This window comes from Aedes albopictus, chromosome 1 (assembly GCF_035046485.1).
Source record: "Aedes albopictus strain Foshan chromosome 1, AalbF5, whole genome shotgun sequence".
In the NCBI taxonomy this organism is placed as follows: Eukaryota; Metazoa; Arthropoda; class Insecta; order Diptera; family Culicidae; genus Aedes; species Aedes albopictus.
The window spans coordinates 172884474-172897746 of record NC_085136.1 but is presented as its reverse complement, the minus strand read 5'-3'; the positions used below and the strand labels follow the sequence as shown (position 1 = coordinate 172897746).

At 46.3% G+C, this 13273-nt stretch overlaps 1 protein-coding gene across 1 annotated transcript; it reads left to right on the top strand.

Annotated features, from left to right (window-relative positions):
• The first annotated feature begins 914 nt into the window (after positions 1-914).
• Positions 915-6815, top strand: LOC134289830 (uncharacterized). Its single transcript, XM_062856423.1, has 3 exons — positions 915-4316; positions 4623-6572; positions 6621-6815. The coding sequence occupies exons 1-3, from the start codon at positions 915-917 to the stop codon at positions 6813-6815; spliced, it is 5547 nt and encodes a 1848-aa protein (XP_062712407.1).
• Positions 6816-13273: the final 6458 nt, after the last annotated feature.

Genomic DNA, 13273 nt, shown 5'->3' with positions numbered 1-13273 from the left:
AATCGAAAGGGAGAAGAGCGACAGAAGTTGTTCGGGCCGATCGCCACGAATAATTAATTTTCTCCGTGCACCTTCAGCCGCAGCCTGCTGAGGTGCGCGATTCCAGCAGCACACAGCTGCGCGAAAAACAACATGTGATGCAAGCAACCGCAACCGCCCGAAAGGATCACGCGAAGGAAGAGTGGGCGCAAAAGGAGGAAAATTCCTATCCTCAGGCAAAATTTATTGTTCGCCGTACGTTCGACGTGTTAAGACGTGTGTCGTCGCAGTAATTAGAAACTGAATTCGAATCAAATCAAAGTAAAACCATGTAAATAGTATATGTAAATAGAGTGTAAAACGTTAAGCCTGGTGTTTTAATTCCGGTTCTGGTTCCCTGGTTAAGTGGTCTCTTCGGGAAGTCGTCGGTCCGCCTATGTCGAGAATCGTAAAATACAGTCCACTTGCGAACATAAATTTGGTCCAGTCGAACCGGATCGTGTGAAGTGAAGTGCCTTTCCGACTGTTCCGGAACCGGATGAAGAATCAGGAAGTGAAGAAGTGAAGCAAAAATCCGAAAAAGTCGGAAATCCTTGGAAAAATCAAACGTTGTCGGTGTGAGCAAAATGGCCGCCGTCGAAGTACAGTGCTGGTGCGACGTCACCATTTTGTGAAGAACAAATGTTAGTGCGCGGGCGCCATTTTGGGAAAGTGCTGATGGTCTAGTCCATCGAAGAAATTGATTGAAGCGAGCAATTAAATGCTCAATTCCCAGGGTGCTAAACCCTGTTAAGTGAAGAAGGCTGTTGTGAAGATAGTGTTTCGGTTCTGCCACTGTGTCCGTTAGTGGAATCCGGTTGCGTGAGCATAGACTTGGCTGTGTTCCCAACCAACGTCGAGCACTGGGCTTGACATGAAGTGGTGTCCACGGTGGCATGCCGGAAAAAAGTGATTTGCAGCAGCAGCAATCGGCGGCGTCTGGAGCTAGTTCTGCACTTGGGCAGTCTACTCTGGATTCTACCACACCGCTAAGCAAGAAGCAGAAGAAGAAGCTAAGGTTGACTGAAAAGTTGGCCACCATGGAAAACATCCAACGACTCGTCCGTCTCCGCGGCGCGGCCAAAGGTAAGCTCACTCGTATCCTTAATACTATTCGCCCAAATGAAGAGGATGTGGTCCAGCTGACGGAAGCTGAGATCAAAGTCTACATGGCGAAGGTGGAAGCAGCCCATAAGGACTACAACGATGCTCACAACCAAATCGTGAACGAGGTGTCGGATGATGACTACGAGCAGCATGAGCAGCTGTACGAGGAGTTCGATATCCTTCACGACACCGTTTCCATTCTGTTGGAGGATCAACTCAACAAGGTCAGAGCCACCGCGGCGGCCGCAGCTGCTGCCACGATTGCGGCGCAACAAGTTCAGCAAGCACCGGTTGTCATCCATCAACCACTTCGCATGCCGGTTCCCACTTTCGACGGTCGGTATGAGAGCTGGCCAAAGTTCAAGGCCATGTTCAAGGATCTCGTGGATAAAGGTCCAGATCCGCCGGCAGTCAAGCTGTATCATCTGGACAAGGCTTTGGTCGGTAGTGCAGCCGGTCTCATCGATGCCAAAACGATCAACGAAGGCAACTACGCCCACGCGTGGCAAATTCTGGAAGAGAGGTTCGAGAACAAACGTCACGCTATCGACTCTCATATTCATGGTCTTCTGAATCTTAAGCGCATGACGAAGAAGAGCCATTTGGAGCTGCGGAGTCTGGTCGACGAGTGTAGCAAGCATGTGGAAGGTCTCAAGTTCCTGGAGCGAGATTTCGATGGAGTAGGTGAGGATTTCGTGATTCATCTACTGGCGGCAGCATTGCACAACGACGTGCGCCATATGTGGGAGTCCACCATTAAGCACGGTGAGCTTCCCGATTACGACGAGATGCTGACGTTCCTGAAGGAGCAGACCTTCATCCTGGAGAGGGTTGAAGCCAGCAATCAGAAGTCATCATCGGTTCCCATTAAGTCCGTGTCTGCATCCAACAAGCCGTCGGTGCAGAAAGCCCACGCAGTCGTTTCGTCAAGCGAGAAGGAAACAAAGTGTGATTTTTGCGGAAAGGCACACGCCAATCACCAGTGCGCTGATTTCAAGGCTCTTCCTGTTCCGCAAAGATTGGTCAAGGTGCGAGAGCGCAACGTGTGCTTTAATTGCTTACGAAGAGGTCATCGAAGCGCCGACTGTTCATCGGACAAATCCTGCCAGAAGTGTAAGCGTCGGCACCATAGTCTCCTTCACGCCGAGGAGAAGCCCAAGCAAGATGCAGATCAACCAAGCAAGTTGGCCCCGCCGCCAGTTCCAGAGCAAGAAGGTTCACCATCATCATTAACGTCGACGACAGCTACGTGTTCCAGCGTGGCCACCCACTCGCAGCAAGTGCTGCTGCTCACGGCGGTAGTGGACGTAATGGACAAAAACTACCAGCCGCATCCGTGCCGAGTATTATTGGACAGTGGGTCTCAAGTCAATTTGGTGACGCAGTCCGTGGCAGATAAGTTGGGCTTGAAGTTGAATTCGTCGAACGTCACGATGTTCGGGGTCAACAGTACGAAGACCCAATCATCCAACAGTGGCACGGTGCATCTTTCGTCGAGGTACAGGGATTTCCATGCCAAGGTCAAGTGTCTGGTAACTGACAAGGTAACATCAGATCTGCCATCATCGGTTATCAATATCAGCGCGTTGGAGCTTCCCGCTGGTGTTCATCTAGCCGATCCGAACTTTTTCCATCCGAGCAAGGTGGATATGCTTTTGGGTAACGAATGGTTCCTTAAGTTGTTGCTACCCGGAGAAATTACTTTCGATGACAAACTTCCTGTCCTTCGCGAGACCCAATTTGGTTGGGTTGTTGGTGGAGTCTTCGAAGAAGGTGCGGTATCTGATGGAGCAGTTTATTCGCACACAGTCACGATGGACGAATTAAGCCAGTCCATTCAACGCTTCTGGGAAGTTGAAGATGTCGCTGATGTCGTCGAGCGTAGCAGCGAAGAAGAGGAGTGTGAGGAGCACTTCAAAGCGACTCATCGTAGGGATGCTTCCGGGCGGTACATCGTCGAGCTGCCGCTGAAGGAGTCCGTGAGCGAATTGGGAGATTCCAGGCCGCTTGCATTAAGAAGGTTTCACGCGCTGGAGCGAAAGCTTTCACAACATCCGGATCTGAAGAAGCAGTACCAGGATTTCATGGACGAGTACGAGAGTCTTGGGCACTGCAAAGAAGTGAACGTTAGTGAAGATCCATCAGGTATCATCAAGTGGTACTTACCTCATCATGCTGTGCTGCGGCCATCGAATACTACCACTAAGTGCCGTGTGGTGTTCGATGCATCGGCGAAGGTATCTGGTCGCTCGCTCAACGATGTAATGAAGATTGGCGCCATCATTCAAAGCGATCTGCAGTCCATCTCTCTTCGATTCCGTCTCCCGCTCCACGTGTTGGCTACTGACGTGGCCAAAATGTACAGACAAGTCTTCGTCGATCGGCGGCATACGCCGCTAACTCGTGTGTTCTGGAGGAAAACTCCTTCCGAACCGCTTCGTGTACTAGAGCTGACAACAGTCACCTACGGAACGGCTTCCGCCCCGTTTTTGGCAACGCGGGCACTCTTACAATTGGCTATCGACGAAGGCTTCAAGTATCCTGTGGCTGCTGACACCGTGAAGAATAGTTTCTACGTGGACAACCGTGTGGACAACGCATTGTTTGGGTTTGACGACCTGAATGAAGCAAGCGAGGCTCAAGTGCAGTTGATTGGCCTGCTCAAGGCCGGTGGATTCCATCTGCATAAGTGGGCTTCCAATAATCCTACGTTGCTGGAGCGGATTCCGGAAAGCGATCGGGACGAGCTGGTCAGCATCGACGAAAGTGGTTCAAGTGAAGTGATCAGAACGTTGGGACTAATGTGGAACCCAACTTTGGACGCTCTGCAGTTCATCTCCATTCCAACAGTGTGTGAAAATAGTGCAACAAAGCGGCAAGTGCTGTCGCTCATATCAAGAATGTTCGACCCCTTGGGTCTTGTGGTGCCGGTCATCGTTATCGGTAAACTTTTGATGAAGAGCATTTGGAAAGAAGAGTTGGAATGGGACGAAGAGCTCTCAGGAGAGCTGAAGAAAAAGTGTGTAGAGTTCCTGAATGCGTTAAGAGGTGTTACCAGTCTTAGGATTCCCCGTCACGTCGTGGTCACTGGAGCTGTTGCCTTCGAGTTGCACGGATTTGGGGATGCAACCTTGGAGGCCTACGGTGCCTGTGTGTACATCAGGTCAATCGCACCTGGTCAAGCTGCAGTAGTGAGGTTGCTGTGCGCAAAATCAAAGGTCGTTCCGAAGACAGTGTTGACCTAGGGGCAAGACAGATCTAACTAGAGCAAATCTGTGTTCGAGGTGTTGTTCAGAATTCCTCACAGCTCCTCAGAATTTCTGCCGTTTTTGCCAAAGTGTGATCTGGCACCAATGTCAAACTGCAAAGTGTTACGTGTGCTGAATGAAAATTGCAGTTTTGGGGATGTCTTTCAACATATTTCGTCGATCATCGATAAAAAAAGTAACTCAGAATCTTTCAGAGGTGCTCTCGTTTGCACAGTGTCTTGCCCCTAGGTGTTGACCATCCCGAGAAAGGAACTTTTAGCAGCGCTTTTGCTGCACCGATTGGTGAAGAAAGTGCTGGCAGCATTAGCGCTCCCCTTTCGTGACATTTTGTTGTGGTCAGACAATCAAGTGGTGCTAGCTTGGCTAGCGAAGAACCCGGAACATTTGGAAGTGTTTGTGCGAAACCGGGTAAGTGAGATTAACTCTACTGGAAATCAATTCAAGTGGAACTATGTAAATACGCTGGACAATCCAGCCGATGTAGTGTCACGTGGCCAGTCTGCCGACGCTCTTCAGAAGAACGATCTTTGGTGGAATGGTCCGTTGTTCCTGCGCAGTGAAGAATATCAGGTGGTGGTCCCTGAACCACTATCCGATGAAGATGTTCCTGATTTGCGGCAGGCCACTGTAGCTTCAGCGGTGGTGACATTGGAGAAGCTGCCTGTGTTCCACAAGTACGAGTCCTTCAGAAAGCTGCAGCGAGTTCTGGCATACGTTTTGCGTTTTTGCCGGAATGCTAAGGAGAAGGCAGTCAACAAAAGAACCACCGAGCGTTTCCCCACCGTGTTGGAAATGCGCCAATCGTTGAAGGTCATCGTCAGGGTAGTTCAATCACTACACTTTGGTAAGAAGGTAGCCATTATGGAGTCCGGTGAGTACTGCAAAAGATTAAAAGCATTAAACCCTTTTTTGGATGATGGAGTGATTCGTGTCGGTGGACGACTGCGACATTCAAGTTTGTCGTACGGGGTGAAGCATCAGTGGATCTTACCTAAGAACGATGAAACCGTCGAACGGTTGATTCAAGCTGTACATCGTGAGAATCTGCACATCGGACCGTCGGCGCTGCTGGCACAGCTCCGCCGGCAATTCTGGATCCTAGGAGCTCGTTCTGCTGTACGCAAGGTGACCCGAAATTGCGTGCGGTGTTTCCGGCTCAACCCTCCGTGTGCTAATCAGTTCATGGGGGATCTTCCCATCGCAAGGTGCGACAAGGCTCCCGCTTTTGTGAAGGTTGGCGTTGACTTTGCGGGACCCATGCTCATCAAGCAACGAGGAAGAAAGGCGTCTCCCCTAAAGGGATATGTCAGCGTGTTCGTGTGTATGGTCACCAAGGGCATACATCTGGAGGTAGTTGAGGATCTCTCGGCCGACGCGTTTATTGCCGCCCTTCAGCGGTTCGTCTCTCGCCGTGGTGTCCCTGAGCAGATATTCTCCGACAATGGGACAAACTTTGTCGGTGCTCGCAACGAGCTGAACGAGCTCTATCGGCTTTTTAAGCAGGAAGCTACCGAGCTCAAGATTTTCGAGTTCTGCCAGGCCCGGCAGATAGAATGGAAGATGATTCCCCCGAACGCCCCACACATGGGTGGGATGTGGGAAGCAGGAGTGAAGAGTGTCAAGACCATCCTGAAGAAGAAGTGCCAGTCAAGCCTCTTGACGATGTCCGAGTTTTCGACTTTGCTCTGCCAGATCGAAGCTCAGCTCAATTCTCGGCCTTTGTACGCTCCGTCTGAGGACCCCTCGGAGCTCGAGCCGTTAACTCCTGGTCATTTCATGATCGATCGCCCTCTGACTGCCATTCCGGAGCCCAGTTACGATGGAATCCCGGAAAATCGGCTTTCCAGATGGCAGTACGTCCAGCGCCTGCGTCAAGAGTTCTGGAAGCGCTGGTCCGAGGAGTACCTGCTGGAGTTACAGGTACGACAGAAGTGGAACAAGAAGAAGGAGAATATTCTACCTGGTACGGTGGTGGTTATCAAGGATGACAACTTACCGCCCCAACAATGGAAGCTGGGTAAAATCGAAGCAGCCTATACTGGAGCAGATGGATTAGTCCGTGTGGTGGACGTTCGAACCAAGGCCGGTATTCTGAAGCGTCCGATCCACAAACTGGCCCCTCTACCAATACTGGACAACCGTGTGGCCAACGAGAACAAGGGTCCCGCGGGGGAGGATGTTCGGGCCGATCGCCACGAATAATTAATTTTCTCCGTGCACCTTCAGCCGCAGCCTGCTGAGGTGCGCGATTCCAGCAGCACACAGCTGCGCGAAAAACAACATGTGATGCAAGCAACCGCAACCGCCCGAAAGGATCACGCGAAGGAAGAGTGGGCGCAAAAGGAGGAAAATTCCTATCCTCAGGCAAAATTTATTGTTCGCCGTACGTTCGACGTGTTAAGACGTGTGTCGTCGCAGTAATTAGAAACTGAATTCGAATCAAATCAAAGTAAAACCATGTAAATAGTATATGTAAATAGAGTGTAAAACGTTAAGCCTGGTGTTTTAATTCCGGTTCTGGTTCCCTGGTTAAGTGGTCTCTTCGGGAAGTCGTCGGTCCGCCTATGTCGAGAATCGTAAAATACAGTCCACTTGCGAACAGAAGTATTGGAGTTGGTCCACTCCGATCTTTGCGGCCCTAAGGAGACGTTATCGATTGGAGGAAGCAAATACTTTCTTACGTTCATTGATGATGCCAGCAGGAAGACATTTGTATATTTTTTGAAGTCGAATAAAGAAGTTCTGGCTGCCTTTCAAGATTTCAAAGCTTTCGTTGAGACAAACCGGTAAGAAACTGAAGCGATTAAGAACCGACAATGGAAAGGAGTATATAGGAACGAATTTCGAGCGCTACGTCCGGGAAAGCGGTATTGCCCACGAGACAACGGTACCCTACAATCCAGAACAAAATGGTTTAGCAGAAAGGATGAACCGATCGATAGTGGAGCGTGCTAGGGCTTTGTTGTTCGACGCGGGATTGACCAAACGTTTTTGGGCAGAAGCTGTCAGTACTGCAGTTTACCTTATAAATAGGTCACCTACCAAAGGAGTCACCGTTACGCCAGAGGAGAAGTTCACTCAAGTACGACCGGATTTTTCACACCTGCGAGCGTTCGGCGCGAAAGCGATGGCATACGTACCGAAGACAAGACGACAGAAATGGGATAAGAAGTCTCAAGCATGCTTGTTCGTTGGATATGCGGCAAATTCCAAGGGCTATCGACTGTACGACCCGCAGACTGGTAAGATTTTCATTAGCCGGGATGTGATCATCACCGATGAAGATGTAAGCAGTAGCGATCGTGGTCAAGGAGAAACAGTTGAAGCGAATCAAATGGAGCTGTTGACTGAACGTGTAGAGGATTCAAACCCAAATGTTGAAGAAGCGATTAATCGAGACGACGAAAGTGAAGATGGAAGCGTAGATGGCTATGAGTCGACCGTTGATGAACTGGAAACAACCGTTGTGGAGCCAGCTAGCAGCACTGCGCTCCCTCCGCAAATTTCAGTGCCACCGATAGAACGTGTGGTAAGGCGCAGCGAGAGGGAGCGCCAACATCCAGGCAAGTATTTCGATTATGAGGTAACGTACAGTGCTTTCCCTCAAAGGCTTGCCCCTTCACAGGACAGTTCCAAAAACCGATGTCGTCGTCCGGGTGCAGGACAGGTTGATCGTCACAACGATAGCAGCGCTAGGGTCGCGCAGAAGGCTCCGGCAATAATACAAGAACCAAGTACGTATCATGAAGCGGTGGAGCAATGATGCAAGGAGCAATGGATAGACGCAATGAACAACGAGTATGAAGCTCTGATGCAGAATCGTACGTGGACTATGACGGAATTGCCAGCGGGACGAAAAGCGTTAAGGAACAAATGGGTCTACAAAATCAAGACTAATTCGGATGGGTCAATCGAACGTTTCAAGGCAAGACTGGTTATTAAAGGCTGTTCTCAAATCGAAGGAGTGGATTATACCGAGACGTATTCACCTGTCGTCCGTTATTCTACAATCCGGTACCTATTGGCCAAGGCTGTGGAGTTGGACATGTCGATTCATCAGATGGACGCGGTCACTGCGTTCTTGCAAGGTGACTTAGGAGATGAAGAAATTTACATGCAACAACCGGAAGGATTTGAGGATGGTACCAATCGAGTTTGCATGTTGAGAAAGGCGCTTTATGGATTGAAACAGGCCAGCCGCGTTTGGAATCTCAAGCTAGACGGCGAATTGAAGAAGATGGGCCTAAAGCGTTCAAAGTTCGACACCTGTGTTTATTATCGAATCGATGGAGATCAAGTTCTGATAGTGACGATATACGTGGACGATTTTTTAATATTTTCAAATAATGCTGGAATGATCGAAGCTGTGAAACGAGATCTTGCGAGGAAATTCCGGATGAAAGATTTAGAAGAGGCTGAGCAAGTTCTGGGAATCAAGATTACGCAAGGAGAAGGTATGATAGCGATTGATCAAGAACGTTACATAAACGAATTGTTGGAGAAATTCAAGATGGTAGGATGCAATCCCGTACAAACTCCCTTGGACCCCAATCAAAAGCTAACCAGCCAAATGAGACCAAAAACGGAAGCAGAACGTGACAAGATGAAGAAAATTCCCTATCGTCAGTTGATCGGAAGCCTGCAGTTCCTAGCCCAATGTTCCAGACCAGATATTTGCCATGCTGTAAACTTGGTGAGTAGTTTCTGTGAAGATCCCGGAGAACCCCACTGGACCGCAGCAAAACGGATTTTGAGATACCTGGAAGGGACGAAAAAGTGGAAGCTAGTCTACACGAGGAATGCTGCTGATCAATTTCAAGGTTACACCGACGCTGAGTGGGGAAACGACGTGGATACAAGGCGCTCCTAGGGCCCATATAGCCGAGGCGGTAAACGCACGGGTATTCAACATGACCATGCTGAGGGTGACGGGTTCGATTCCCGGTCGGTCCAGGATCTTTTCGTAAAAGGAAATTTCCTTGACTTCCTTGGGCATAGAGTATCTTCGTGCCTGCCACACGATATACACATGCAAAATGGTCATTGGCAGAGGAAGCTCTCAGTTAAAAACTGTGGAAGTGCTAATAGAACACTAAGCTGAGAAGCAGGCTTTGTCCCAGTGAGGACGTTACGCCAAGAAGAGGAGAGGAGGACAAGGCGCTCCACAAGTGGATACGTGTTCCTGAAGAACGGAGGAGCCGTGGCTTGGAGTTCGCGCAAGCAGCCTACTGTTGCGCTCTCGACCACTGAAGCTGAATATATGGCGCTTTCGTCTGTGACTCAGGAAGCACTTTGGTGGAGAGGCTTTATCGCTGAACTTGACGGAATCCCAACACCGATCCTGGTCAACTGTGACAACCGAAGTGCAATCAGTCTAGCGGAGAAGGAGATGGGATATTCCCCTAGAAGTAAGCATATAGATATAAGGCATCACTTTGTGCGAGAGCAGATAGAGCAGAAAACTATACAACTGAAGCATGTCGCATCGAATGATCAATTAGCCGATATCCTCACAAAAGCTGTACCTGCCCCAAAGCTAATGGAAGCGAGGGCTTCCTTAGGAGTTAATAAATTATAGCTTAAGGGGGGATGTTGAATTGAAGTAAGCCATGAATTTAATAATGTCAATAAATCATTCCTTTTTCAAACGTGTGTTCAAACCTGTTCACAACCAGACGTGTCATTACTAACAGTTTTTTTTTAAGAAATTTGAAATAGAAATTCTTCTCGATTATCAGTAAAGTTTAAGAAACCAAAACTCATTAGCTCGCCCCTCGGAATTACAGATTGGTTGTCATTTTCAGTTTGACATTGAATTATGACATCCAGGTGCTTTTTAGTTGGCTGACAGCTCAACTAACGGAGCCCCAACTAAAAAGTCACCCAGCTATTAAGCCCCCAACCAGCGGGTCATGACTGTAATTGTATTTGTATTGTAAGAACAATGAAAAAACATTAAGATATATTGTTTTCTTTTGAAAATTGCCCTAAAATGTCTCATAAAAACACAATACATTCTATTGTTTTTCACGAAAAAGTGTATGAAAATTTTCTCAAAATTTTATGGTTAAGATACATAACGACCGCCATTTTTTATTGTAAAAGTGCCATTTACCATTCGCCGAATGGTATAGAACAATAGGGGTGATGGTGAGTGTGCTGCACGGCTAGGGGCAGGACAGATCTAACGAGAGCAAATCTGTGTTCGAGGTGTTGCTCAGAATTCCTCACAGTTCCTCAGAATTTCTCCCATTTATGCCAAAGTGTGATCTGGCACCAATGTCAAACTGCAAAGTGTTGCGTGTGCTGAATGAAAATTCCAGTTTTAGGGATGTCTTTCAACAAGTTTCGTCGATCATCGACAGAAAGAGTTACTCAGAAATTCTCAGAGTTGCTCTCGATTGCACAGTGTCTTGCCCCTAGCTGCACGGTGTGCTGTGTAAATTACAATATGTTTAATGGTGAATATTTTTCGAAAAAATGGTGTTGTAACAATAAAATTTATCGTATTTTTATGATATTTTTTATCAGGGAAACCCAAAAAACCATACATAATATAAATTTTCACACAGCAACATCAGAGCATGATAATCTAAGTGCTCCGCAGTAGTAATCCTACATTATAGAGATCTGCGGAGGCAGCCATTGTGAGCCAATCGTGCAGTGAGAACTGTCAAAGTGTAAGCCAAATGAACATGCTTATCGTTCGTAGGAAGGCGTCGTTTAAACGGTATTGCAATCGGAACTAAATAAATTAAAATTATTTATTTTTAATATCGAGAAATTGGTGGCATATGTAAGTTTAGTAAAAAGATAAAAAAATATTGAGTCTGCTTTCAAAAGCTCATGCTTATGACGACACTTTTGTTGCTGCACTTGTCGAAAAAACATCCATTGCTACTTCTTGCTTCACTTCTGCCGATATGATTAGGGTAACACTTTTGCAATAAATTTCGGATTTCTTCGATTGCTCCGCTATTTCAACAACATTTTGAAAGAAATTTCTACCATAATTAGAAAATGTAAACAAAACAACTTGAACCACAACGAAGTCACGCACAAAGTTTGAACATCTTGCTTTGTAGCAAGTGTTGGCAGCTGTTGTAAACAAAACAAACAGCGTTGCCGAATCGACATACGTAACTTCCGCTCATCTCTATGTAGAGGATTTCTACTCCGCAGCAATCCATGAAAATTTTGGTTTGTTTTGAATGGTTCTGTTTCTAAAAGTGTTTTACAGTTTTTTTTTCGAACTGAGCGATATTTTTCTGTTTACAACGATGGACGCTTTAGTAAAGGCACATATGAAGTAATAAATGCTTGCATTATTGATTGCTATAAAGCTTTTAACATGGTAATTAGTATGGGACACACATCAAATTCTCGCTCCAGTCGACTTTTTCGATTCCATTTAGGTCCCATATGAACTGTGCAAAATTTCAGCGCAATCGGTGAAACTATAATTTAGCGCAAGCGGTTCAAAGTTTGCATAGGATTTACTATGGCAAAAGTTACCCTTTCAGATAAAAAATCCCAGAGGTCGCCCCTTGTCTCCTTAATTCAAATCGATCAACGTTTCTTGTAGAAAAATAATTTATGAAACTTTCCTTCGAAGACCGCGCAACAATTGGATGCTTGTGAAAAAAGTTATTGATTTATTACCGATTAGTGATCCAACGAACGGCTTTTTGTTTTGTTTTATTAGCAGCACTGTTGCTGCTGCCTTGGCTGCTGCTGCTTCTGGGGGTGGTGATGCCTCCCGCCACCCCATGCAACAACGGCAGCAGCAGTGCTGCTGATAAAACAAAACCAAAAGCCGTTCGTTGAATCACTAATCGGTAACAACTCAATAACTTTTTTCACAAGCATCCAATTGTTGCGCGGTCTTCGAAGGAAAGTTTCATAAATTATTTTTCTACAAGAAACGTTGATCGATTTGAATTAAGGAGACAAGGGGCGACCTCTGGGATTTTTTATCTGAAAGTTTAATTTTTCCCATAGTAAATCCTATGCAAACTTTGAACCGCTTGCGCTAAATTATAGTTTCACCGATTGCGCTGAAATTTTGTACAGTTAATATGGGACCTAACCCGCATAACAAAATACAGTTTGCCTTACATTTCAGACAGTAAACGGCTTTTTTCAGATAAGGTCACATAATCTCAAAGGGTTTATTTAATGTTGAACAGTGTTAAACCGAAAGCTGGCGACAATAAATAACACTATGACAAACACATGTCGTTCAGTGACAATATACCACAATGTCCACTCATTTTTATACGGTATGAAAATGGAAATTTGTATTTAATGGTGGCAAAATAAGTTCACCTTATATCAAATCTACCAAGCACAACACACTAACACTTATACGTTTCACTGTATATGACTTTTTTGCAACAGTTTGCTAAATAGTTACACGCATTTGTATTCGTAAGCGACATCGTTGATAAAATCCGCTGCTTGCTGCTTCATATTTCTCGCGTAATATTTCATAAGCGTTGCTCTCACGAGTGCAACGTTTTTTTTTTTTTTGAAAAACATTTCAAGTTCAAATTTTACAGTATTTAAAATAAGCAACTTTATTTCTGTCAATATATTTAGTTAAACTTTTTATTAACACATGAACCTCTACTGAAATGGTGAAAATGTGTAAATTTATTTGATATTTTCTTGTAACTATACATTTTGTAAATAATCCTTTTTAAAATGTTAAGCGAGTTTTCTTCACCCGCGGTCTCGACAAAAGCGGCGAAATAGAAAACATTAAGGTGACTCCCCGTATCACTCCTATTTCAGTACTTCTTTTTCGATTCTTATTTCTAACAATCATCGAGCGCAACAGTAGTGGTGTTGCCTTTTTACATTTGTTCCATAAACAA